The sequence below is a fragment of the Pteropus alecto genome, unplaced genomic scaffold (genome assembly GCF_000325575.1).
Source record: "Pteropus alecto unplaced genomic scaffold, ASM32557v1 scaffold22, whole genome shotgun sequence".
Taxonomy (NCBI): Eukaryota; Metazoa; Chordata; class Mammalia; order Chiroptera; family Pteropodidae; genus Pteropus; species Pteropus alecto.
The window spans coordinates 7667495-7695021 of NW_006434839.1; the positions used below are offsets into that span (position 1 = coordinate 7667495).

Here is a 27527-nt window from a genome sequence, read left to right on the forward strand (position 1 = left end):
TTTTTTACTTTTATTATTAAGATCTCTAAAATAAGAGTATGTAACGGGACTGTTTAGATTATAATTTTTTTTTTTTACTTTTATTATTAAGATCTCTAAAATTACACCGTGGGTACCTTACAGATTCTTGCACAAATGGCATCTAATCGAGTTGAGGGATGCCCCAGATATCACCTCTCCCTGCCTCCCACCGTGTTCCCTGCATCCTTCCCACATCGTCGGGAATGTTTGGTTCTGACTTCAGTGTGAGCAGCATTGTTAGCACCGGGTAGTGATCATGTCGAATTTGTCAGCTCAGACTAGTGATGATTCTGATTCTAGAGTGGAGGCCAGCTTTTCTAGATTTGTCCTCAGCCATGGTGGGGGCTGCAGGGGGATGAGGGAGGCAAAGTATTTTTCCCCGTTGTCTCCATGTTGTCCAAGCAGTTCTAGGAAAGACTTTTGGACAACCCAGGGACAAGCTACTCTGCTGAGTGTTCTCGGAAGATTGAGGATGACTCATGCCCAAAGCACGTTTTCCTGGAACACTCACATCCCCTTCCCTGGGGACACAAATAGAACCTCTAGGAGGTTTGGGGGCCCTATATCTACTCCCAAATCTGGGACATGAGCCCTTAATGGCCAGAACGAGCCTGCTCGGTGTGAAACTTCTGGGGTTGGCCCCTTGCCTGGTTCCCCTGTACTGAAATTTCAGCAGGGACCGTCGGGTACCAGTTTCAAGGTACCAGCCCATGTCCTTATGCCCCCATGTTTTCTTCCGACAAATGTGGCAAATACTGCTGCCTTTCTGTTATAGGATGGCGCTCAGATCTGAGGCAGCTTCAGGTATCGACTGTTCCCCACTACCCACACCCCACTCCCCAATACCAAGACCTCAGACACTTAAGCCTGAGGCGCAGGGAACCAGAGACTGGCGCTCAGATCTGAGGCAGCTTCAGGTATCTACTGTTCCCCACTCCCCACACCCCACTCCCCAATACCAGCCCCATCCTCTTTTCTAAGGACACAGCAAGCAAGACTTCAGACACTTAAGCCTGAGGCGCAGGGAACCAGAGAGAATGACATGGGTTCCTGGCGAAGTCCCATTTGGGCTCCTCTTTCCTTCCCTTTGTCCTTCCCCATGATGGGCTATGTCACTCCTGTTCCTTTGGGCCTCACCTCTGGGCACTGTGGCCACAGAGCTCACTGCCTCTGCCCTGGCCGCTGGGAGGGTGGCTCGACTGAAGCTCGACTGCGGGCAGTTCAGGATCGGATCTCACCTCGGTCCTCCTCTCCCTCTTCTCTGCAGATCCGGGTGGACGGGCCCAAGGACAATGCTCTCCAGTATGAGACGGTGCAGGTGGTAGACCCCGGCCCTGTCCTCCGGGACATGGCCTTCTCCAAGGACCACGAGCAGCTCTACATCATGTCAGAAAGGCAGGTAAGGCTCTCTGGGCTCCGTTCGACATTGGTCTTACAGCCGAGTGCCAGCCTGTGGCTCAGCATAAACCTGCAGGAGGCCAGCTGCAGAGAGGGGTTTGACTCATGGCTCAGCATGTATCCTTTTGGTTATGCTGCCTACAGACTGAGGCTGAGCATGCTGAGACAGGGAATGAAACCTTTTAAGTAACAAAATATCTGTGAGTCTAGAACGAATCCATTAACTTCAAAATGCTGGTGTGTATATGTTCTGTGCCAACATTTACTCTCTTCCGAAGACACATTGTACAGATGCTCAAGGTTTTTGTCCAGACTCCCCTACACAAAGAGTCATCTCCTACCAAGGTACCCTTCTGACCCCCTGGAGGCCTGTGGTGGGCAAGGATTTGTTGCCCAAAAATCCCAAATGAGGGAATATCATAGAAGAGTTAGACGGAGGGAGATTCAGAAAATAGAGTCTGTGTATGAGAGACGAAATGACATAATGTGTCCTGAGCCTTTGGGTGTACCGGTAACTCTCACAGGGAACCTCTAGGAAATGTCATAAGGCCAAACCAAGCAGAAGAGATATGGTGCAGGGATTACTATCAGCTGGTACCAAATTAGAAGGTACAGAAGTGGGCTTGCTTCTGGAACTCAGCTGAGAACTAAGTAAGTTCTTTAGGGGTTCCTGAGCTCATGCCAGGGCTCTAGGTCTGCAGCAGGCGAAGGAATCAATTTCACCTTGGAAAGTCCGTAATTTAAGGATATTTCCTGGAGTGCCCTAATTCACTGCCACAAGACAGACCCCACCCCAAGTGTGCATTAGCACTGTCATACCTCTGCCCCGGTCATCTTTATGTAGGATGGGTCATTCCTAGGAGCTGTCCCTCCAGCCCATGAATATGGATGTGGCAAAGGCAGCAGCCATGAAGGGCAGATGCCCCCGCTTATTCATCTTCATTAGTGAGGCCTGAACTCCCCCAGAAGACCTTGCTGACAGAGTCTGGATTGTTCCTCCTGTCCCCTCTCTGCATAGTGAGGGAGATAAACACCACATTATGCCACCCACAGGCTTGTGCATTATGCTTTGGCAGCCCACAGCAGCTCCACCCTCCCCAAGAGCTTGATGACATCTTCTCTTGATGTGGGACTCCACATTCACACTAGGACCCATTGTGGTACCCGGCTTGAGACTGCTATGCCTTGGAAAAGGCCTGATGTGGGGCCAAGAGAGAAGCATTTCGCCCCAGGAGTCAGGAGCGGGTCTGAGGCTGCTCCTTCGCTTTCATTCCCGGCTCTTTCAATGGGGCCCGTACTCCCCGCTCCCTGCCTCCAAGGCCCTAGGCACTGAGAGGAAGTAGCTTTCCTTGGTGGAATGAGTCCTTTGGAGGAGACCTGAGACCTCCCTAAGGTATTGAATATTTCAAGATTTCTTGCCTGACCTAAAAGCCAGGGTTTCTGACCCTGGGACTTAAAACACTGAAGGACTTCCAAAGATGGAAAATATAGGCTATGTGGAGCCTCTTTTGATAAGTGAGTTGGGATTCTGAGCCGCTTGTCCTCAGCTTCATTGGGAGTGACTTCAGTGGTCGGTACCCATTCAGGCTTGGCGGTGAGGCATGCTGGGAGCTCTGGATTATTGGAAAGGAAGGCAAGAAGGGAGAGGACCAGAGCATTCATCCATTTGGGGCTGCTTCTCCAGAGGTGAAGGGCTACCTGCCACCCAAGTCACGATCCCAAGGCCCCCGACAGTTGGGCCAATGCTGGTAGACAGCGAGTTTGTAGCTTCTTCGTGGGGAGTGGTAGTGGAGGACATGGTTAAGGGCACAGGTCTGGGTGTCAGAATATCTCAGCCTGCATCATGGCGCTACCATTTACTGAGCGTGATCTCAGATAAGTTTCTTAACCAATTTAAGACTCAGAGTTCTTAACTGTCACATAGAAGTAATAACGACGTGCAATAGCGTCGTTCCAAAGACCAAATGACATAACACGTGTGATAAGCATGAGCCAAGCCTGGCAAAGAGCAAGGCCTTGGTAAATGGAGGTTCTTTCTCATAACATTGCAACAGGACTATTCAGACACTGGCCGTGTTTGGAGTCAGGCAGGTGATGGCATCAAGGGTCTGGGAGATCTATCAGGTATGAAGCTCAGGAATCCAAGTCAAGGCCAGAGCAAGCAGGGAGCAGAGGTACAGTCCCAGGGAGAACAAATCAAGAACCCAGGGCTTGCTTCACTGACCAAGCACACCAAGTAGATCTCCGGGCAACAGCATCTTGGTCAATATACTGAAGATGTACCAGCCCAGGGAGTCAGAGAACTATATTTCCAGCCTCTGTCGCTGGTGGGTCGGTGTCAGTCATGATGGGTAGAACACTTTGCAGGACTGAGTCTGCAGGCGAAAGATATGTGCTCAGCAACGGTGTCTGCTCTGCCTTGAAGGCACTTCTCTTCCTCATCTGGCTAATTTTTCCTGTCCTTCAAAACTTAGCTCTGCTGTTATATTCTAATCAGTGCCCGTGGGTAGACACTTCTATTGTAGCTCTCCTCAGACTGGGCTGTGCCGAGGACTTCTTCGTCTTTCTCTCCTACCAGACCCTCAGCAGCTCAAGGGCAGTCCTGTACCTTCTTCGTCTGCCTACACATCGCCTAATAGGCCCTTGATAAATATTTGATGATCGAATGATTCATTTAACGAATGAATGAATCCCCAGTGTCTTCACTGAACCGTAATTTAAAAAGGTACCAAAATTACTTATTGCTTACCTTAATTCCCAAGTTCAAACATATATAATTTAAAAACTACACTTTGGATAAAGAAGGCACCTCCCAAACATCAGTCATCTGTTTAACCACTGCCATGGCTTTTGCCCTGTCCTGAACTATACTTTGTGTTTTTATTTGAAAAAAACTTACTGTTTAAACGTAAATACTTTAACCATCTCTTTAATAGTAATCTTCTAGACCGATGTGCTACTCATATGTAATATACCTAATTGTGATATTGTGATTTATAATAAGAAATATATATTTGATCTTCACTCCCGTTTCTGGCACAGGGCTGCCAAAACCCTCAGAATTTCCTGAGTGATAAGAGCAATGGGAACATTTTGTGTTATAATATTTAGTCTCTTGTCCTCACTTCTAAAAATCTCTTCAGAGCCATAAAGGTGAATTGGGGTTCTTGTTATTCCTAACAAGCCCCTTTTAACCACGACGGAGTTTATATAAATGAGGTGATTTTCGGAGAGCCTCTAAAGATGGGAGAGGGCGGGGCTGGCTGCCAGGAGAGCCGATCATGTGATTAGAGGGTTGGAAGAGGTAAGGATTGTATAACAAACAGAGGTAGAGAATGGAGTGTGGTGCACGTGAGTGTGCGTGTGTGCACATGCATGCACACCTTCCCCGTCCGTCCCTGTCTGTGCGTCTCCGTCAGCCTCCTCCTTGCTTTGTCTATGTCCGTGTTTATGTACGTGGTGTATATTTACTATCACTCTAGTGCTCCCAAGGGGACGTCTACACACACTGAAATGAAGCCGCTGTAATAAAAACCTACCAAACCGATGGGAGGGACGTGAGGGGAATGTCGGTGAGGCAGATAAGTGAGAAGCTGAGGTGGCAGAGCCGGAGTTGTCCCCAAGTGCCCTCTCCCAGGGGAGAAGCAGCTGCCCCACACACAACACAACTATCTTCTTTGATAGGCCCAAGAGCAAGTGACAGATTTCCCGGTAAATTTTAGCCTCTCTGCCATCCCACACACCAGTCCTCCCCTGCCTGCAAGCCAGAGGCCTCAAACACGTGTTTCTGCTTTTGAGATACAGTTTCAGCTGTGTCTGGGCCAACGCCTCTTCCATGGCTTTCTTCGTTTTGCTGACTCCTGTTGACAGTGGATCTGCTTCCAGGTACCTGGGGGCACTCACAGCCAGTGCCCCTAGTGAGCTGGTGGCATTCAAATCCTCCTGTGATCCAGGACACAGATGCCTTCAGGGGCTGAGGAGGTGGGTCTGGAGGTGTGTCCACCTGCCGGTCAGAAAGCAGGGCCAGTCAGGGCAGCTCTGCTTGGCTCCTTCCAGCAAAATCCAGCAAAAAAGTAGTGAAGTAGGGAGGGCCATCTTGCTTTACAACATATTACGCAGGCCTGACTCATTCATTCACTCAACAGATACTCACTAAGCACCTACTGTGTGCCGAGCACTAGCCTAGGTACTGGGGAAACAACAGTGAAGAAACAGATGGGTATCTCTGACTTTAGGAGCTTGCAGTGTTAGCAAGAGGAAGCAGTGAAGAAATCGTCAACGTAGTGGATAAATCATACAGTCGCTGAGCAAGCGGTAAGTACTACGGAACGAGGAAATGGAGCAGGGTCAGTGGGACCCGGGAAGAGTGCAGTTTTAAACGGGATGGTCACAGAAGACTTCCCAGAGACGCTAAGTGGGGGCCTGTTGAGGGCACCTGCCCCTTTCCTGTTCTTCGTGTTTCTTTTCAGGCTCTTTGCTGGGGGCTGTGAGATCGGGAGATGGTTAAATTAAGCCTGTGCTGTGAGAGGGAATTGTGTGAAGATGCCATTGTGACTGTGACACTGTTGAGCGTTGCGGAGGGAAGTTCAGTTCAGGAGGAAAGTGATATTGTGGTCCAAGACAGGCTCGTGCCACTCGGGGCTCGGACTCCTCACTGGACAGCCTCTGCTGTGTCCCCTGTGTGGTGAAGGGGGCATTATTGCTTCCATGTGTCTCAGTGTCCCTCCCGCCCCTAGCCTGCCTCTCAGGGGTGTTCTGAGGGTTCTGAGGTTCTGACGTGATGTCTGACGATCTTGGAGGTCCGCTGACATCGATCTCATAAGGTGCGACTGTGGAGATTGTTTCTGCAGCCGGAGGTGATGGGCTGCGGTAAGGATGATCCTGATGCTGACTGGCGCTGGGTCCCTGGGCACGACCCTCTTGAGGTGTGTTCGTGGTGACACAGCCGTCTTTCCATCATTCCGCCTGCCCCTGCAGGGGACCGAGCTGTACATTCTGGTTTGTGTTTGGATGGCTGACACTGTGACAAGCCCATTTGGACATTTGCTCCTGGCACCCAGGCTGCGCCGTTCCCGATAGCTCCTGGGAGAGGGAACTTGAAGAACAGGCCTGAGAGTGAATGACAGCAATCGGAGCCACCTGGGGTGCTCACAAAAAGAGAAAAGCTGTCGCAGCGTTTCACCCAATTTCACTCAGGCAAAAGCCTTGCCATTTGTCTGGAGCGGGATCCGCAGTTTCCAGCACGTCATGACCGAGATGTTCTCACTTCCGACTTCCTTCTCAGTGAAGGCAGAACATCTCCATCGCAGAGCTCGAGGGAACGAGGCAGGGGAAAGGACTTCCTGCTCCAGTTTCCTACAGCCACAAGGGGCTGGTGGCCTGGATTCTCTACTGTATCACAAAACCTCAGAACTGGAAAAGCCCTTGAGCCTCATCGGGTTCAGCTCTCTCCCGCTGCCTTTCTCCCCTATGATTGATGAGCCAGCTGAAGCCCAGGGAAGTAAATAGCTCGTCCAGAGCCACACAGGTGGTTGAGAGAGGAGCCGAGTTGAGAATGCAGCTGGCATCCCACTGTCACGTCTTCCCCTTCCCCTATTCCACTGAGGACACTTGGAGCAATTTGTGGGGGTGAGAGACTCTCCTCATCCCCTAGTCTTCCCAGCAGGAGAGTCGCGTGCCCGAGTCCTCAGCCACCAGAACGAGCCTTAGAAACCAAACGGACTTGCCGTGGGCAGGAAGGGATGACTGGGTCACGAGGGGTGAGAGTAAGAACTCGGAACCGACCTCACCGATCTGTGAAGGAGGTCCCAAGGCTTATTCTTTCTTAGTTCTCTCCTGATGCAAGTTGGGACAAGGGCTCCTGTACAACATCCACTCTAGAGCATCTTGGGGTACACAGGGCTCCAGACACAGCCAGTCCACTCCACAGAGGGAGTAAGCAGAGAAGCAGCCCACCACTCCCATCATCTTTGCTTCTCGTGATCACTCGTATAGGCGTAAAAGTCTCTAACATCCGAGTATGATCGAGCTTAGCAGCCCTGCCTGAGAGGAAAAGATGACAGTGACTTGACATTTCTCAGAAAGTCATGGGGGTGACCGGAATCAGCAATGTGTGCAGGACAGAAACCACAGGTGGTCATGAACTGGCTGTGAACTTGGGTTTTCATCTTAGCCCTCAGTACTCATCAGCTCTGCCACCCGGAGCAAGTCATCCAAGCGGTTTGTGCCTCTGTTTCTTCATGCGTAAAATGCAAATGGTCACGTCAACCTTTTGGGACTTTTAGGATTAAAGTTAATATATGTAAAGTGCCCAGCATATAGTAGGCTCTCAGCAAGTTCAGGGTTATCATCATCATATTATTATTACTAATACTTTTAGGAAACGCACTGTCGCTAGGGGTAGCGAGGCTTGGACAAACTACCGCTTGGTGGCTGAAGGTCATTTCAGCTCCGGGCACCAGCTCCCCCAGGTTCCCCAGCACCCCTAGCCGTTTTGAAGCCCCTCAGACAATTAATAAGGCTGAGTGTCCCTTCCCTCCCGTTAGCCCTGCCCTTGAGGAGACAGAAGGACCTGGAGCCTGAGGTGTCCTTCCCCAGTCAGAGTCCTGTGGCTTCTCCTGGGCTCGGCGGGTTTTTCTTTGCAAACTCTACGTCTGCTCTGGGGAAGGAATTTTAGTCCGTCTGCATCCAGCCGCACTGAACTTGAGGGTATCACAGACTAGACAGCTGAAATAGCGTCTGGCTCCTCATGTGTCAGGATTTCCAGGGCAGAAGGGGGCATGGCTTGTTCCCCTTCTCTGCCCAGAACAAAAGAGGAGCAAGTGTGTAAAGGTGGGGCGGATGAGGGAGGAAGCGGAGCAGGAGCAAGACAGGACATCTAAGGGGCAAGTGATTATGGAAAGGCCATGGCAGCTCTCTCGTCCTGAACTCCATTAAGCTTCTGTCTGCAGCAATTGCCCTGCCAGCCAGATCTCTCCACTCAGTGCCAGCGTCTCCACACTTTCAGGGCACTCGAAGTGCCATTTTTAAGGCAACCACCTACGATGTTCCACGTAGCGGCATGTGGGAAGACTCTACCGCGTGGGCAAACAGGCCAGGGGCTGTGTCTCCACCCTGGCCACGTGTGCTTATTGTGCGCCCAGCGCAGGGCTGAGCACTGTGCAGCGTGGAGAAGAGAGGAAGGGAGGCCTGTTGTGGGAGCTCTCTGGGGCGAGTGGGGACACACTCCAGCTTCCGGGGCACTGCGAAGAAAGTAACCCCTTGTGAAGTTAGGGCTTGCTGGGGAAAAGGGTGTCAGCTTGAAAGGTCATTGCTCTTGCTGTGTTTCCTAAGGCAAGGCCCTCAATTCTACGGGCTCGCCTTGGCCCCTCCACCTCCTCTTACATGGGTGGGTGCGGACGGATGCTGGTCCACACAACTCCTGTCCTCTAGGGACTGGACGATGTCAGAACAGAAGTGTTTAAGATCCTGAGGACTGATTGACTTGTGCTTGAGTTCTGCAGAAAGAGAGGCTGGAAATATCAGGTCCTGGAGTAATCATGTCCTCAGTTTGAATATTGATACAATGTTTTTAAAATGTAAACAGTCGTGTGTTAATTTGTACCATTGTTCGAGATGACTAGTTGGTATTAGCGATGTCACAGGACTTTACCAAACACAATGTAGGAATGAAAGGAGAAATTACAAACAGCAGAATTGTATCTGAACTGAGTCTCTGAAGTGCATTTCAAATATTATGCGTAGACAACAGAGACATGAATTTGAAACGGACTCAAAGACAATGCTATCAGTTCGAAGGGATGCATAATGATTGAGGTGGAGATTGGATATTTTTTAAAGAAGGTCGCGCAAACCAAGGAAGGAGTGGAGAAACGGGTTCGGAAAGAGGTAGATCCCTCTCAAAAAAGATGGAGGGCTGGTGCCAAAGGCTGTCCAGTCACCTGCTGGGAGACCTGAAGGTGACTCAGAGCCTGAGCTGGAACCACCAGTCCTAGTTTCCAGTCCTGGCTTTGACACTTTCTATCTCTATGACCTTGGGCAAGTTATTTAACCTCTGGGTACTTCGATTTTCTCAACAGTAACACAGGATATGCTAGTGCCATTTCCTGGGTGTTTACAATGAGTAAATTAGAAAACATATATAAAATTCTCAATGCAGGACCTGACGCATAACGAGGGCTCAATAAATCTTAGCTTTCATCTTTATTATTTTCAGTATGCTGGTCTACTAGGAGATTATCTATATTTTATTGAAAAAAATCACCTATAATATTTTTACTTCTATCATTCATAAACATACCCCTATCTCCTCCAGGGCATATTGGACCGCTGGTTTTTTGGTGCCTAGAGGGGCAGAGAGCAGACCAGGTGGCCTTCATCTGCCACACTTCCCAGTCAGCCATGGCCGCATAGCCTGAGGTCGGGGGTGTTGAGGGTCCCTCAGCTGTTCTGGTGGACTGTTGGTGTCCAACTTGTTTCCCCAAGTCACCACCTTTAGCAGAGGTCACCACTGACACCTGACATTGCTTTCAGGCCCCTACTCCCCTGAAGCCACCCTTAATCCACAAGACTTGGTGATAAATGCTCACTCTTACAAAGGTGAGGGCGTCTCAGGACACAAGCAATACACACGTGACATGTGACATTTAGAGGAGGTCTCTCACCTGTCCCTCACCTTGAAAACGCTTTAAGCATCAGTTAGATCAGGATGCTAAAGGTTGCTAAGAATAATCGGATGGGACAAGGGAATAAACTATTAGAATTTCTTTTTCTTTTTTCTATTTAAAACAAGAAATTAGGCTTTTTAAATTAGGCTATTTAAGGTACAACTGATAGTGGATGCCATTTCCCTGCCTCGGTCTACATATGAGCCATTCATGTGTCGGGAAGGTATGGAGGTGCACTGAAGTGCCACATCGCTGGTGGTTGGCGCTGGTGTTCTTACCAGCTGAGTCAGTTTCAGCATATGACAACAAATTTGCAATTTATGTCTCACAAATATTATCAATATTATGAAAACAATCCTTTAAATAGAATTTTTGTTGATAGTTTGCAGTGAGATGAAAATTTTTGTATGGCACAGAGATTTGCTGGTCATAGTTACAGAAATAAATGTTTTTCTTTTAAAAGAACCAAAATGTTTCACATTTGTTGACCTTCTCTGTTCTGACAAGCAGCTGTCAGAAGCAGCTGTCAGAGGTATGCCACTTAACTGATAACTTTGAAAAATTACATATTCCAGCTGCCCCCTCAATATAAAGTCAATGTGTTAACAATGGATTAGAAAGTAACTACTTTTATAAAGAATTTATGGCATGGAGAGACTATTTTGGATGGGGGAAAAAAGAATATTTAGAAATAGTTTATCTTGACGTGGTTTTATTGTTGATGTGAGTGTGATAGATACTTTAATAACATATACAAAAACTTAAAAAATTTGGAAACAGAATCTGCCTAAAATTCTTCCAACTGAAGAGTTTTAAAGGGTTTTGACCTATTTGTTTAAAAATACAAAAATTCAGCACCTTCCAATTAGTTCAAAGAACAGCTGATTGACATCAGAGAAGATGGAAATCTACTAGCTGAATTTCAACAACAATCTTCCCATAATTGGTGCATGAAACCGAAAAAAAAAAAAAGTATCGTGATTTAATCAGCATAGCCAACAATGTGCTTTTTGCACCTCTGTGTCTACATGAGGTATCTTTTCCATTGTGACAGCCATTAAAACAAAGTATCGAAATAAATGGGTCCTTACATTTTAGAACCCCATGTCACTAAGTGCTAAACAAAGATTTTCAAAAATAATGAAGCCAGTCTTAACACATCAGTCTCACCATTATTAATAATACTCTTTGTGGTGATAGTAAAATGGTTTACATAATTTATTAATAAAACAAAATAAGCTGATGCTATTTTTTTGTTTTATTTTATTTATTTTTATTTATTTATTTTTTTACACCTACAGCACCTGGTCTTCCCAGGTGTCCTCTCATCCAAGTACTAACCAGGCCCGACCCTTCTTAGCTTCCGAGATCAGATGAGATCGGGCATGTTCAGGGTGGCATGGCTGTAGGCTGTTTTTATCTTTGTCACACTTTATTCCTAATTTTGTGTATATTCGGTAATGCGATGATGTTAATAAGTAGCAGACGTATATTCTTTATAAACACATATATGTGCTTTGTGGTGCATGATCAAAAAGATTCTTACTACAGGGTGTATAATCAAAACTCTTCAGAGACCACTGGAGTATGTACATTTGCAGCTGCTTCATATATTAATCTCATCTCGATCTCTGATTTTCACTTTCCTGTACCTTCTAAAATTGTCTCCTTTGTACCCAAGAGTTTGTTGTTTAGACCCAGCTTAGCAGTCCACAGAGCCCGCTATGTGCAAGTGCATCGATTTGGAAAGAACCAGAGTGGTCAACTTCTTTATTTCTCGGTAATTTACCCAATGTTTTCTAGATCTTTCTGGGGCCCAGATCCCTGGACAGCAGACAGAAAATTCTCTCCGAGAGCTACCGTAGCAATTTGCGATAGTGCCGACAGATAAGAAAATCTTCACGCAAGCAGATAGCATTATGATGGCTCTGACCATTAGAGCTGGCAAGGAAGATTCTTGTAAAAATATGGCCAGAATGACATAAACCTGTCAGTCAAGAGTTGGCCTTTTCTCATGATGTCTGCCATTTCTCATTCCTTTCTCCTTTGTCTCGTGTCATTCCCATCTTTCCTTTAACCCGTTTTTGGCATCTCCCCCACCTTCCTCCTTATGTTCATCTCAGTCTCTTGTCTCACCCTTCTCCACATTCGCCTCCCATTTTCCCAGTCCCTGAGGAGGAAGGGGGGTGTTGGATGGGGTCAGGCCAGTGTTTTCCAAACTGTCGGTCATGACACATTAGTGGGTCGAGAAATCAATTTAGTGGGTCACTAAATCAATTTAAAGGGTCACGACCAGATTTTTTTTTTTAATGGAATAGAATAAAATCGAATAGAACAGTGTCCATCAAGCATAGTAAAGATAAGTGCCATTTGTGAAACTACAGTTGTTCGTGTCTGTGTGTGCCCTTGTTGCACTGTAAAACATATGTCTTGCCGTGAGTCACGGTCAAAATGTAATCCACTGGTCTCAGGGATAATGTCTTGTATACACTGGCAGTAAGATGACTTCAGCTTTGGGCATCCAACTCATATTCCAAGCATAGCTAATGACATCATCTGAACTAGTTTTTATTTAAGTGATTTCTCAGTTTCAATAATTTGGCTTCAACAGTTACTGGTTGACAGTTTAGTGTAACGGCTGTGGGGTAGTGGACGGGTGTTGGACACAGAGTAAGGCTCACTGGAATCAAGTCCTTGACTTGTGGAATCTTGACTTCTGAGTCTCAGTTTTCTCATTTTGGGACCTTATCAATGCTTTCCAACCCATTATTTTGTTAAGGCACACATAGAAAGTAAATGTATTTGTACAGCTTACCGGGGTGATGGAGGTTCCCTTATGACCAGAAGGGACCAGGTTCTGGGGGCACTGTCTTCTCCAGACATTTCCCAGCTGCCCTAAGAGTTAAAGGATCAAAATCGTAGTACACCTATGGCCCACCGCAGCATCACAGAGCATGTCACCCCTCACCAGTGGGAAGCACCGTTCAGATGACCACAATATACAAATAGGCCTAGAAATCTTTGTCTTTGCAACTGTGTATGTAGGTCCCCATGCTGGGAATATACAAAGATGCATAAGATGTGCAAGAGTATACAAAGATGCCTTTAACAGGCACATATACAAAGATGCCTTCTAGGAGCTTACTAGTTAGTGGTTTTGTCCACCACCCACATGTTGCAAGAGACACCATGTGATGCAGGGCCAGCTGAGCCATGATTAGCTTGCCTTTGCAGCAGCCCCTCCTTGCCTGGAGCTCTGACACTTGAAAATTTCTTTCCTCTCCATGGGAACTGAACACGCCCTCTGAACTGCCTTGCAATCTTGATATTTCTTAGTTATAGACGTAAACCTAAGACAAGTCAAGATGAAAGGGCCAAACTCCAATGGCTCTTTAAATGCCAGCTCCTGCTGCATTCACCGTGTGCACTGAAGCTAATAAAACTAATTACTACCTTCTTAAAGAGCTGAGCATGGATGGGTACACCCTTGAAAGTGGCCAGCAGAAATGTTTCTTGAAAACCAGTCTCCCTGGCACCCGAGGACCCCTGCCTCGGGCCATTAGTGAAGAGACTGGTCATTATTAACTAGTTGGCATTGACTGATGACACCAAGCCTTTTTTTGGCCAAGCATGGTCTAGTGGCAGGTGCTTAGTTGACCCCTGGAATTTGGAATTTATTTTGCCATGAAAACAAAGAAATAAATTAGAGGAATGAGCAGAAGCTCCCATGGTTAGACACATTGGTTAGACAGACAACTCAACAACCTCTGCTGGCCCAGTCCCCAAGGCCACACCCACCAGAAGGAGCCTGCCTTGGTTAACACACTTCCGGGTTCCTGGCACTGTTCCGCTCCAGACCAGCAAATGAAGAAAGAGATTCCTGTCCCCCCGCCCCCTTTTTACCCCTCTGGAGCCTGGTGTCATAGAAAGAGATGTTGTCTGTGCCACATCCTGCATACTGGAGAAGATTCAGAAATCCCTTATGTAAGGGACCCATTTTATCGAATATGCTTATATGATAGATTGTATGTTACAAGTACCAGGGGAATCTTTCTGCATAGGAAATAACTCTTTTAACATGTTTGGCAGTCATTTACATTGTCAGGTCATATTTGATTTTTTTTTTTTAAGTGAGATACCCTTGTTATCAAATGATATCCTTTCAACTTAATTTAACAAGCACATATTGTTGACCTACTAGAGGGACTGGCAAACTATAGTCTAAATCTGATGGACCATCTGTTTTTGTAAATAAAATTTTTCTGGAACCTGGTTATGCCTATTCACTTGCGTATCCTCTATGGCTGCTTTTACCATGACAGCAGAGTTGAGTAGTTGAGATAGGTCATGTTTCCTCTGTCAACTCTAACATATAAACTCTCTGGCCATTTATAGACAAAAATGTCCTTCTCCTGACCTGCTATGTGTTAAAACCTCAAGGTCAGGGAACAAAGAGGAAAGTACAAAAAAAGTCTGGCTGGGTTCTTGCCCTCAGGGAGGTTACAAGTTCACAGGTGAGAGGATCTTAAACACACAAAGCATAAAATGACAACGGTTTCCAATTTGGGGCTCAGCCACACAGTGTGTGTCCTCACCCGTGGGTCTCTGCTTCCATCCTGTCCAGGAAGCCCTATGACTCATCTCACTCAGAAAATTATGTGCTGACTTCAAAGCCTACATTGCACTTTGAATCATTCTCACCCAAACTCTTCAGATTGCATGCTCCTATCTATGTTCGTCTTTGCAGTCTCAGGATCCTGGTGTGCAATTTATAACATACAGATGCTCAATAAGCATTTGATGCACTTAAATGAATCCTCACACTGATTTTGGAAAGATGGTAGGAACCTACATGAAATGACCTTCTCTCTACCAACTAATATATATACATATATGTATGTATGTATATATATATATATGTGTGTGTATATATACACACAACTAATATACATATATGTATACACACACACATATATATATGTATCCTTTGTCAGATGTGTGTGTGTGTATATATATATCTATAGATATCTATAGCTATAGATCTATATAAATGTCTTTTACTTGATATAGATCTATAGATATCTATATCCATAGATCTATATAGATCTATATCTCCCAAATGGAGCTTGGACCAAACTCATGAAGTCAAAGTGTCTACATCTCATTTCAGGCCAAGATCTTGGCTATGACTTTAAGCCAAGTTCCAAGGGTCTCCCAAACAGTTAAACCATTTTGGTAATTGACTTCTATGCAAGTCTCTGTTTCTGGAGAATATCTGTAAATGTTGGTCATATGGGAGAAAAAGGCCAAGTAACTTATTCTTCTCCTGCTTTCCCTCCAAAATCTCCTAAATCCCACCAACACACAAAGGAAATTTTTTTAAAAATCAAAATGAGAACAATAATTTTATGTGATGGGATTATTTATATGGCTGTTCACCCCATGATAAATCCATCCACGAGCTCAGCACCATCTCCAGATGCCAATTCATAAATCAAGAAATATTATTACCCACTGGCCATAAAAACAGAGCCCGCCCCAACACAGAGCTCTCATTTCAGAAGTGGCTGCCCCATTTCAGGGCAGAAATGAGTTCAGAAAATCCACCTGGCTGTCCAGAGGGAAGAGAAATGTCTTTTACTTGATAAATAATCAGTCTTTCCTTCCTCTCAATTCCTTTCCCCTAGAAATATATAGAATTAATGGCACAGATATATGCCATTCCACAGAAATAATAATAACAGGGCTAACTAGATTGAAATGGGGCAAAGGGCAAGAGTGAGCATGGTGAGAAGCCTGCAGATTTTCCTGAGAAACCTTTTCTGTTAGCTTAAATGCAGTTCATGAATAAACAACTTAGAGACAATTTAGTGCAAGTCTTCCTTTCTGGGCACTTCTTCTGCAAGTAGCCATCAAGGACAGGTAGAGAAGCAGGGGAAAGGGCTGGGAAGGAGAGAGTCATTGCAGAAAAGGCTGGAGGAAGTAGATGGAAGCCGCTGGATCTGTTTATAATTCCTCCAATGTGACCGTATACTTCATTTTTTATCTCCGAGGATGTGTGTTGAAATGGGAAGAGGAAATAAGGAAAATTAAAGGAGAGAGAAGAAAGGAGGAGGAAGAATGAGAAGGAAGGCTGTGGGAAATCTCTTTAGGAGGGGTGTGGCCATACTCACTTGACAAATAGGCAAGATACAGCAGTAGACAAAACAGACAATGCCCACGCATGCATTTATGTAGCTTACATTCTAAGGGGATGAACAAAAAACAAGTGAGCAAATAAATAACCAAGGTAATTTCTTCTAGTGATAAGTGCTATGGTGGAAATGAAATGGAATCACATGATAGAGAGAAGCTGAAACCAGCAATTGAAGATTTAGACTGAAGTGGTCCAGGAAGCAATTTCTGAATAGATGACATGCAAGCTGACCACTGGATATCTATGAGGAGAACATTCTAGGTGGAGGGAACAGCAAGTGCAAAGACCCTTGATGCAGGTTGCAGTTGGTATATTCAACTAACAGAAGGTAGTCTCCATAAAGACAGAAGACAGGAGATGGGGAACCCACCTGGGTGTGCAGTAGACGACTTTGGGACTCTCCAACAGTGGTTGGGCAGTGCTAGCCCCAGATGTTGGTGACTAATTTTCTATCTAATCCATCCAATATAGTAACAGTCAGGGAGTCATGCAAAAACAGAAGAGGTTCCTTCCACCCTTTGTTTATTTCCTAGACTGGCCTTTGCTTGAGCATCTTAATCCACTAGCACTCCAAGTACTGGAGAGAGATGCCCCATGAGAAAACAGCAATAATGAGAACTAATAGTCACTTACTGTTAAAGTAATGCTGGCAGAGTTCGTGGGGTTGTGTTTTGTGTTTTGCCAGCTTTATTGAAGTATAATTAGCATACAGCCACCAATTTTAAGTGTAGAATTATATGGCGGTGATCGAATAGTTCTGTATCCTGATTGTGGTGGTGGTTACATAAATCTATATGTGTGTTGAGATGATGTAGACTGATATACACCCTTTACACCAATGCCAATATCTTGGTTTTTATATTACAGTTTCGTAAGATGTAACCGTTGGGGGAAACTGTGTGAAAGGTACATGGGACCTCCCTGTACTGTCTTTACAACTTCCTGTGAATCTATAATTATATTGAAATAAAATGTGTTTTAAAAGTTAAAAAACAAAATAAAAAAATTAAAATATAGAAGAAAAAAGAAAAAATTTTTAATTGTATTGCAATAATAATCATTGCAGAGAAGATCCACTATTGCATACAAAATTAGTGAGCAAAAGTTGGAAGAGAAACAGTATATTTGCATAGTTTCCAAGTATTTCCTCCAGGATACTTATTAGCTACAAAGGGAAAAATAGTAACTTTACAGTTGAGAAAGCACTTACCAGGTTGTTAGGAACAAGAAATATCAATATCACGAACCCCTTGATAAGATGCACTGAGCACACAACATCACTCCTGTGATACTCTTGCCAAAAAAAAAAAAAATGCATAAACTCAGTCTAATTATCTGAGAACCTCAGACAAATCCAAAATGAAAGATATTCTACAAAATAACTGACCAGTATTCATGAAAAGTGTCAAGGTCATGAAGATAAGAAAAGATTGTTACAAATTAGAGATGACTAAGGTGATACAATAACTAAATGGAATGTGGGAACCTGGAACAGAACAGAAAATTAAGTAGAAGAACTGGTGAAATTGAAATAAGGCTTAGAGTTTAGTTAATTTTATTACATTAGCTTCCTGGTTTTCATCATTGTAACATGATTATGTGACGTGTGCTGTTAACATTAGAAAAATCTGAGTTAAGTGGATTTGGGAACTCTGTACTATTTGTACAACTTTTCTGTAAGTCCAAAATTAGTTTAAAATAAATAATGGTTCTTAAAATCAAAAAAATAATGTATGCAATAATGCAGTCATCACTACGGTTCTGATATAGACATTTTCATCACCCCAAAAAGTTCTTTTGACTCCTTTGCAGTTGATCTCCTCCCCGTTCCCCAGCCCCTGGATATCACTGATCTTTATTCTGTCACTATAGTTTTGCATTTTCTAGAATTTCACATAAATGGAATCATACAATATGTAGTCTTTCATAGCTGGTTCCTTTTACTTAACACAGTACTTTTAAGATCCACCAACATCGTTGCTCCCTTGTATTGCTGAATAGTATTCAATAATACCTATGCACCAATTGAATGATATTTGGGTTGTTTCCAGCATTGGGTGGTTATAAATAAAGCTCCTATAAACACTTACATCCAAGTTTTTATATGAGCACAAGTTTTCATTTCTATTGAATACCTAAGAGTGGGATTTCTAAGTCATACTATAAGAAACTACTTAACTATTTTTCAGGATGACTGCATTTAGCATTTTAACGAGCAATGTATGAGAGTTTCAGTTGCTTCCCCTGCATCCTCGCTAATGCTTGGTGATTTTGTTGTTGTTGTTATTGTTTGTTTGTTTGTTACCTAGCCATCCACATAGGTGTGTAGGGATATCTCATTGTGGCTTTAATTTTCATTTTCCTAGTGACTCATGATGTTAAATGTCTTTTTATTTGCTTATTTGCCATATATATTTTTTTTCTTTGGTGAAGTATCTGTTAAAATCCTTTGCCCTTTAAAGAAACATCAGATTGTTTCTTCAGTGTTGGGTTTTGAGAGTTACTTACATATTCTAAAAACCCTTTGTCAGATATGTGATTGCGATCACTTTCTCCCAGTCTGTGGCAAATTTTGGGCCTATCTTACAGAGTAGCAAACTGAGGCACAGAGAGGTTGGGCAACCTCCCCAAGATTATATGGTATATGGAGGATAAAGATAGGATTCAACCTCGAGAATACTTCCTGTGCAGGCACGCACTGGGCCAGGTGGAGACAAAGCTGGATAATCAGATGACCAGGTCTCAGAGTAATACTACTCCCAACTGAGGGAGCTTCAGAGTGACCCTGGAATGGCCACTGGGAATCTTATCAGTGGCATTAGCCAGAGGTCCTGCTATCTTTACTCGGAGAACTTCCCTACAGAACATTTATCTATAAATGGAGGGCAAGCCTTGGCAGCCTTCTAGATTCCATAAAGCTGATTACTCATTAATTAAAATATCTTAACCACATATAACAACCATTTCTTCAGAAAATAAAAGGGAAACTGTTTTCTAATGATAGCCATTTCCTGAATTTATTTTAGTCGCCACTACTTAATTTTTATAGAGCCTGGCTTGGCAAGCCTAATTAGATATTTCTTCAAGTTTTCAGGAAGTCAGAGCCTTTCATATTCTTCTGTGGGGGGTGCAGAAGATGAAGGACTCTTGCAATTTGATGTTCCAGAGGTAGGACACTTGGAATCCAGTCTCTGCCTGAAGTCACTTCCCTGGCCTAAGATCTAGAACTTGTCTCTCCTCACTTTGGATCTTTGTAGTTAGGTGCAATCTAGAGTTACAGAATCCTCTCCATTTTATATGTAGGGAAAAGAAAGCCAGAGTCTCATAACAAGTCATGGCTCTGGAGAGGACACACATCCTGGGGTCCTTGGTTCTTTTCAGAGCCGCAGTCATCAGCTTCCCTGATACTAAGTAGTCAGCTGCCTTCCCTCTCCTTTTTGCCTCTAAACCTGGATTACCGTGCAGCATGATAATACCCCAGTAGAAAATAGGTGTAGATTCTGTTACTCATCAGTATCACTGTCTATATATCCCAGAACCCAGTCCTCAGGTAAGAAGGTAAAATGAGAATTACATATTTGAGTTAAGTCAGCAAAGCTGGAGGCAATTTTGAAGGCATGAATTAAAGAACATCAGGTGCAAGCTTAGTGTATTGAGTTCTCCCCTAATTTTAGGTCCCAATGTCTCTCCTTTCAACGATTCCAGAAACACGGGTATCACTTAGAATAGATGATGTCTGTTGCATGAAGAGGTAGACTATGCAGGGATGATCTTACCCCCTTCTACCATTTACACGACTTGATTACTTTGTTATCATTCCACACAGGCAAATGCATTTATTCAGTCATCTGTTCATCAAACATCTGATGAGCTCCTATTCAAGACTAGAAACTGTTTAGACCAGGGAGTGATGGAGTTAAATAAAACAGCGCTCTTCTTCAAGGAGTTCGTGATATATTGAAAGCCAGCATATAAACACTTAAATAACAATATGAGTTGGATGTGACAACAGAAGTGACTACATTGTAGAGAAGTAGCACAGAGAAGTGGGTGATGAAAAAAAGACCTAAAGGAGGCTACATATGAACGTGGATCTGAAGAACGAGTAGAAATTTGCCGAGGGAAACAGAGAGAAAAGAAACAACATTGCAAAGTCAAGGAAGACTTTGAAACATTATGAAATCTTAAGGGAAGCTATAAGGAGTTTCATGTCATTGGAACATGAATTAAGATGAAATATTGGTGAAAGCTGAAGATTTGGGCAGGAATGAGATCTGCTTCCTAAGTGCCATACTAAAGAAAACTTGGATTTTACTTCATAAACAATAGAGATTCATCGATGTGATTTAAGCAGGGGCGAGACAGTGACAGACTTTAATGTCAAGCAGATCATTCTGTTGGCAATGTAGTGAAAAAATTTTTTAAAATGAGCAATCTAGAGCTAAGGAGACCAAGGAATAAGTTTTTTGCTGTCACTATGCCAGCTACTTATTTAATTTAATCTTCATAGCAGTGCTACAAAGTATTTATTCTTACTTTCATTTCACAGATGAGAAATTGAAAGATTCATAATGTGCCTTAGATCACCCAGCTAATAAGGGGTAAAGCTGTGATTATAATAGTTTTGTCAGAATTAAGGGCCTGATTTAAGGCTATGGACAAGTATAGGTTTAAGGGATACTTACGAGGTTAAATGGCTTTGTTTATAACAGTACGTTGTGGGGCGAGCTGAGAGAGATAAAGAAGTTCGAGATTCCTGGGGTTGTCAGCCAACAGAAATTAGTTGTATGATGCCATGGACTCAGATAAGAAATAATATTAGAGGAAAGCCTTTCCTAATCCTCATATGTTCCCTCTCTTTGTAACAAGTGTATGCCTCTTATGCTCTGCATCCTACTCTCTTCAATCATATAAGGGATTTCTGTCCTCATCTTTATCCTCTATTTCTTCCTGTAATCTGGTTCTTGTACTTCCATCTTCGATCAAACTCCTTCCATTTTTCTCTTTCCAACTACAGTCCTGTTTCCCTCTCTTACCACCAAATACTTTGAGTTCGTGGTTTAGACTTTCTACTTTTATTTCTTCCCCTCTCTTTCTTCAACCCTCTGCAATCTGGATTTTCCAATGAAACTCCTCTCTTTAGAAAGGTAGCCCATGACTTCCTCTTGACGAAATCCATGGTCTCTTTTCAGTTTCATCCTCTTTGACCCCTGCTCGATGGTTACGTCCATCATTTCATGGCAGTGATGTTGACCTTAACTTGGCTTCTTCATGCATCATAGAACTCTGATATCAGAAATCCAACATAGATTCTTTCACCATTTTAAAAAGGAAGTTCAGAAATATATTTCTATGCCAAATAAAAACTTCAGCCTCTGGAAATGTTACTTTCATAGCTTTCTCAAATAAACCAACACACAAGTCAACATACAAGGCCATTGTCAGGTATGTTTCTTTTTTTTCCCCCAAGAGAACAAACTTCCTTTCTTCCCTATATATTTATTTGTTGTCTTCGGTAGCAGCATAAGGTTTTATTGTGATGGTCTTTGTTTTGAGACACCAACAATAAGAAACCAGGTGTATCAATTAAGATGAGATAGTATAGGATAAATAAGCTTCAAAATTTCAGAGTCTTAAAATATAACATTTCATGTCTTGCTCATTCAGAGTTTACTATGTGTCCAGCAGCTCTCCAGGGAAGATCTTTCGGATTTGGGGAATAGAGGGAACTTGGGAATAGAGGCTGATTCCATCTTTTCTCTGAACTTAAACATGGTCTGTATTATTGTCGCTACAGAGAAGAGAGCTGGATTGTTATCTTAAATGCTTTGGCACAGCAGTTATACATATCACTTCTACTCACATTCCACTGGCCAGAAGTAGTCACATGGCCCCACATAACTGAAAGGGAACTGGGAAGCTCAGTTCCTATGTGCCTAGGAAGGAAAGAAGAACCAGACATGAGTGAGTACTGCTCATTTCTACTACATCGAAAAGGGTCAAAGAATCTTTTTCCATGATGTCCCATAAAATCCTATCCTCTAGTGATGAGACAAGTACTCTTTGAGCTTTACATTGACCTTTACATTTGTCCTAAATGGTTGAGCAGTAACTCTACTTCAGGGCCGGGAAAAAGCATTAGTTCATCTGATGGGGGCACTTCAAATGATAAAATTCTGTGGAGCTATATTTCAGCACCAGAAATGGAGGACAGTTCCCCTTCATTGTCAGTGATTCTGCCTGGATACCAGATTTCTTAACAGTACTGATTTCGTGAAATTTCATACAGACATAGCCATACACACAGTCAAACATTACAATTAAAACCCTCCTTTCTTTCATTCCTCAATCCCACAAATTTGAGCAACTTCTTTAATGAGCAGGAATAGACCGTCAAAATGCCATCTTCTCTAAGTGTTTGGTTGACAAGTCCACCTAAATTTTAAGTGACAGCCTTTACTCACTGCACTTATGAGGCTTCACTGTCTTTCACCCTAAAGGAACTGCCAAGTAATTTTGGAACCATGGGGGAAAGTCTGGCTCTAGCCCCTAGGGGATATATTGAGTAACTTGTTTCTTGCTGACCTCAATCGGTCTATAATTTCTGGATGTTTTTAACTAGCATCTGCGAATCTGTCCCTCTCTCCAGGTTCTTATTTGGAAACCATCCCCATGATAACTATGACTTAAGGAGTCACAAGGCACTGCAATTACTGATGAAAGAAATTCACATGTGGCAGCTCCCTCCATATGTGGTATAGAAATTAATAAGCATTTATTTTATAGCAAGGTAATAACAAAACTGTAGGTAGAGCTATGCCCTTATTTATCTGTATATACATATCTCTTTATGCATAGTATTTTCTCTCCAAATAAACATTTAAGAAGATGAGTTCAGCTCTTAGAAAAACCTAAGGGTGAACACAATGGATTTCTGAGCATGCTGGTTTGCTCAATTATTACTGTCAATCCCTCGAGCACGTTTCTTTATGATTCCCATTAAAGGTGGGGTCCTCAGCCCTGACTTCCCACAATGTGCTAAGGGCAGCTCCTGCTCCCCTCTGCAGGCCTCCCAATTTGCCTCGTCCCTTTTTCTTTTCTCTAGTGATAGAAATATCAAATGTCCCAGCAGTGTGTCCCTGTGTATCCAAACCGAAAATGTGATCAGCTCTTAGAAAAACCTTAGAAAAACCTAAGGGTGAACACAATGGATTTCTGAGCATGCTGGTTTGCTCAATTATTACTGTCAATCCCTCGAGCACGTTTCTTTATGATTCCCATTAAAGGTGGGGTCCTCAGCCCTGACTTCCCACAATGTGCTAAGGGCAGCTCCTGCTACCCTCTGCAGGCCTCCCAATTTGCCTCGTCCCTTTTTCTTTTCTCTAGTGATAGAAATATCAAATGTCCCAGCAGTGTGTCCCTGTGTATCCAAACCTGGCAGCATCTCAGGGAAAAGGACAACAAGATAAAACTACTCTCTCAGAAAAAATAAAACCACTAAAAGGACATGTTTTTGGAAGGACAACCGTTGGTAGAAAACTGCCCCTTTTTTTGCAGGAAAAACATGTCAGAGGCACATCGCTAGGTCAGCTTTTTGTTATTTCTATCGTAGATCTGCATCTGCACCTTCAGATCTAACTGGCTTTTTCAGACACACCTAACCTGTCATCAGAACACTATCCAGTTCTGAGGCAGAGCTGATGTGGTCTTCAGTTCTGCTCTAGCCATCAGCAGCAGAATCCTTCAGCACTTTCTGAATTTTTATGTTTGCTCACCAGTCAGCACATCCGGACACATTTTAAAACTTAAGAACATAAGCTAATAGAAGAATAACACCTTGTATTTATATAGCACCTTCCTTGGAGTTACTCCACAAGTGCTTTACCAACTGTAACTCACCAAGACCCCTACTCAGCTCTCAATGAAGTCTGACTGCCTTTACTATAAGTAGGCACACTAGGACATCAATGGGAGTGACTCAGGAAAGGTGCATAACATTCCTCTACCCCACAACAACACATCTACTAGCCGGGCTAGCAGTTGATATGCCAAAACAAACACAAACACAAACAAACAGAAAAAACATGCCTCAGTTGACTGAGGAAGCAACAGATGACACTCAAGAGAAGAGGGCTGAGACCTGTGTTCCAGCCGGTCTGGCAGCCTGCCTCCTCCAGGAGGTACCTGCTGTCTGAGTTGTACAATGGGAGTGGATTACTCCACCTGCATGTGCGTATGAGGCAAAAGCATGAGGCATTTAGCTACTTCCTTTAGCAGCTCATGGAGCGGTCCCCTCCACCCCCAAGTAAATAAGTCCTGCTCTCCTTCCATTGGTCATGCTTTCTTCACTTCAGGTAATTTTTCATAAGTATTTCACGATCAGATCAGTGATCCAAATATAGTTTCAAACTCATGATGAAATTGATGAGGGTAAAACAAAAGGTTACAGAGAATGGGCTGAGAGCCAGTATTGTATTTAAGACTGAGGGATGTGAGGCAAGGGGGGAAATGGTCATGATGGTCCCATGGTGCTGTAGGTATCCCTCTCCAATATTTTACAAAGGAGCTTCTGGCAAGCGCAGAGTAGCTCTACCTGCAAGGAGAGACCATCTTCTATATTTCCCTGTGAAATAAATTTCTTTTTCAGGAGACCAGGGCAATCACAACAGGTTAGGGAGTTCCATGCCAGCCACTTCGCATCTCAAGGCCCCCATAAACCATGGCGTGGCACTAGAGGCTGGCCAGTTCATAAATTATTCTCCCAGTTGATGGCATTTTTAATCAAGGTGTGCACCATGCTCACTAATGGCACTTGCTATGGGACAAAGCCCCAGTATTTATCTTGTTTTAATTATATTAGAAAGTAGTGATATTCAATTAACCAACTAATCAAGCAAGCCAATCAATACTGGTCCTAGCAGGATTCTCCATTGCCCAGCTCCTTGTTCGGGGTGATAGTCTATGCTATAGAATCAGATGGAGTTAACTCTCAAGGGCTAGGGTCATGTTGCTGAGACACAGGCAGGAGCAAGGAAGTCAGGATTCAGATTTCAGACACGAGCAGAAACCCCATAGGTTCGTTTCCTTGCCTGATTATGGTGAAGGTTTGCAGCCCCTTCCGGTTTGATTAGGTGTTATTTGTTCTACAATATATATTTGTTTTTCAAGTACATATAAAGAGCCATTTTTTCTAACCTGTGGAATAGAGATCTAAGACCCTATATTCTATAACAAGGCAATGGCAGAGCTCTAAATATTAAGCAGATCTAACCATGGGATGACAGCCTGAATTATCTTGCAGCGTTCTCAAGAACTGCCATGTGGTTCCTAACTACACTAAGTAGTCCTAACAACAGGTGGGCCAATCTGTAAAGCCTCCACCAGGAACATTTTGGGTATGTGTGTCTAGACTCATGGCTGGAAGACACAGTGAGTCAGGAGCAGAGCTGCGTTAAGGGTGAAGGCTCAGTGAGCCAGGCACACCCTTGGCTCCATTTACGTGTGTCCAAGGACACCTGCCTTTGAGACTATGTGGTTGTCCAAGGCTAGGGAGCAGTTGATGGCCAGAGAAAAAAGTGTTTCCCTTGAGCTATGTTCATTATTCCTTCACCTTCATCAGGCTCCTCCCAAAGACCTAAGCTCATATAGCAACCTCGTTTTCCAAGGTAAACCAATGCTGAAATTTGAGCAGCATTGCCTAGGTGTCTGACTATTTTTTCTGACTTGTACGACAAGAGTCATCATTGTCTGACCCTGGATGCTTCCCAGTTGGATTGTTATGCTATTCACTGGACCCCAAGCCCTGTGATGGTTTCAGGAATTCTTACTCTTTGAAAAGCTGAGGATCTCAATAGGAACCTCTGTACTCTGCTCCTAGATGAGAATGACATTGGAAAAGTCCAAAGAAGATGGGACAGTGGGCTCTAGGATACTCATCCTATCAGCTCACAACTGCCTAAAGGCAACATGTCCCATACACAAGTTTGATCTCTTTGTAGACCAGTCAGTTTGTCCTAAAAAGTTTGATAACCACAGAACGTACCCGTAATGTCTTTACAAATGCATCAAAGTTCCCAAGATGTCTCCAAAGGAAGATAGGAATCACTTTGTGCTTATGCAGAAGAGACAGCACATTGCTCGCTGGAGGAACCAGCCAGGCAGTCAAGTCCTTGCACCTCTGTGGGCCCTGATGCTTCAGGTGAGCGAAGAATCAAAACCCAGTTCCCAATATGAGGCTGTCTAAAGTCGAGTGAGTTATGGGAAAGCGAGATGTTTCACACAGAGATACTTTAAAAGGGAAAGAATCTTAAGACTGCCATTTGCTTCCAAACATTTGATGAGTTCAATTTATTAAGAGTTTTGTAAGCTTGCTAATTTAATAAGAGCAAATGGGGCCCTAATGTCAGACAACAATCAGTAATTTGAAAGAGGCAAAACAATAAAAATAAAAGAAGTAAAACAGTCATTACTTAGCACAATGTTTAATCAAAAGACACCAGAAACTTTCGACGTCATGGTAATGTTTCAAAGGCTGGAGATTTCAGACGCACAGGGTTTTTGACTCTGGCCGGCAGGCTGGAAAAATGGACATAGTTGTGATAATAGGCTCTGATGAAATTGAAATTTTCACCCCCACACACATGCACACGTACACATACTCACTCCAAACCTTCTCTCTTTCCAAGCTAGATTCGTTTTGGGTTCCAGCCCAGTGAACTTCAGGGAGCAAGGCTTTATTATGGAATCTGAGGTCTATTGAGCACCACATTGATATCGAGTCAAGCTGTTCTTGACTTTGAACCTTTCAAAGAGCATTCATTGGCTAATGAACTTTTTCCTTATTATCACTTCATTCATTTCCATGGTATCATTAAGACTTCTGTGCTTCTCCATGTACCCTGCTCTTCGCTATCAAGGGTGTGAGCATACGGTCTATGAATTTCTCAGTCCCTTTGTGCCCCTCATTCTGCCCTGGCTGCCTGCTTTTTGACGATTTCCCAGGATACTCGTGCCTGTATAAGTGGCCCAGCAGGGGCACGATGCACAACACTGGGAGCTATGTCCTGTCCTATTCTTCAAAAACCATCCAGCTCAGATTTCTAACTGCCAAGGCCTGTGTACATTTGCCTCAGCTATACAAGATGTTTAGGTCGGGAGTCAGAGATTTACAGATGCCTAGGAAAGACCCCTCTGCCTTTACCTGCCCTATTCCTGCACAAAACTGAAAATGACCCCAATTCTGGCTT

The 27527-nt window shown here is 43.8% G+C and overlaps 1 protein-coding gene and 1 non-coding gene across 3 annotated transcripts in view; one reads left to right on the forward strand and one right to left on the reverse strand.

The window, feature by feature from the left end:
• The window catches only part of PLXNA4 (plexin A4), a 418764-nt gene that overhangs the window by 266096 nt on the left and 125141 nt on the right, over positions 1-27527 (forward strand). For both annotated transcript variants that reach the window (XM_015588415.2, XM_025045937.1), the window contains exon 4: positions 1289-1420. In XM_015588415.2, coding sequence (XP_015443901.1) covers positions 1289-1420 — 132 coding nt within the window. The remainder of the gene's footprint in view (positions 1-1288; positions 1421-27527) is intronic.
• LOC112478810 lies at positions 11378-11496 on the reverse strand. Its single transcript, XR_003045962.1, has one exon. It is a non-coding gene; the product is annotated as a 5S ribosomal RNA (ribosomal RNA).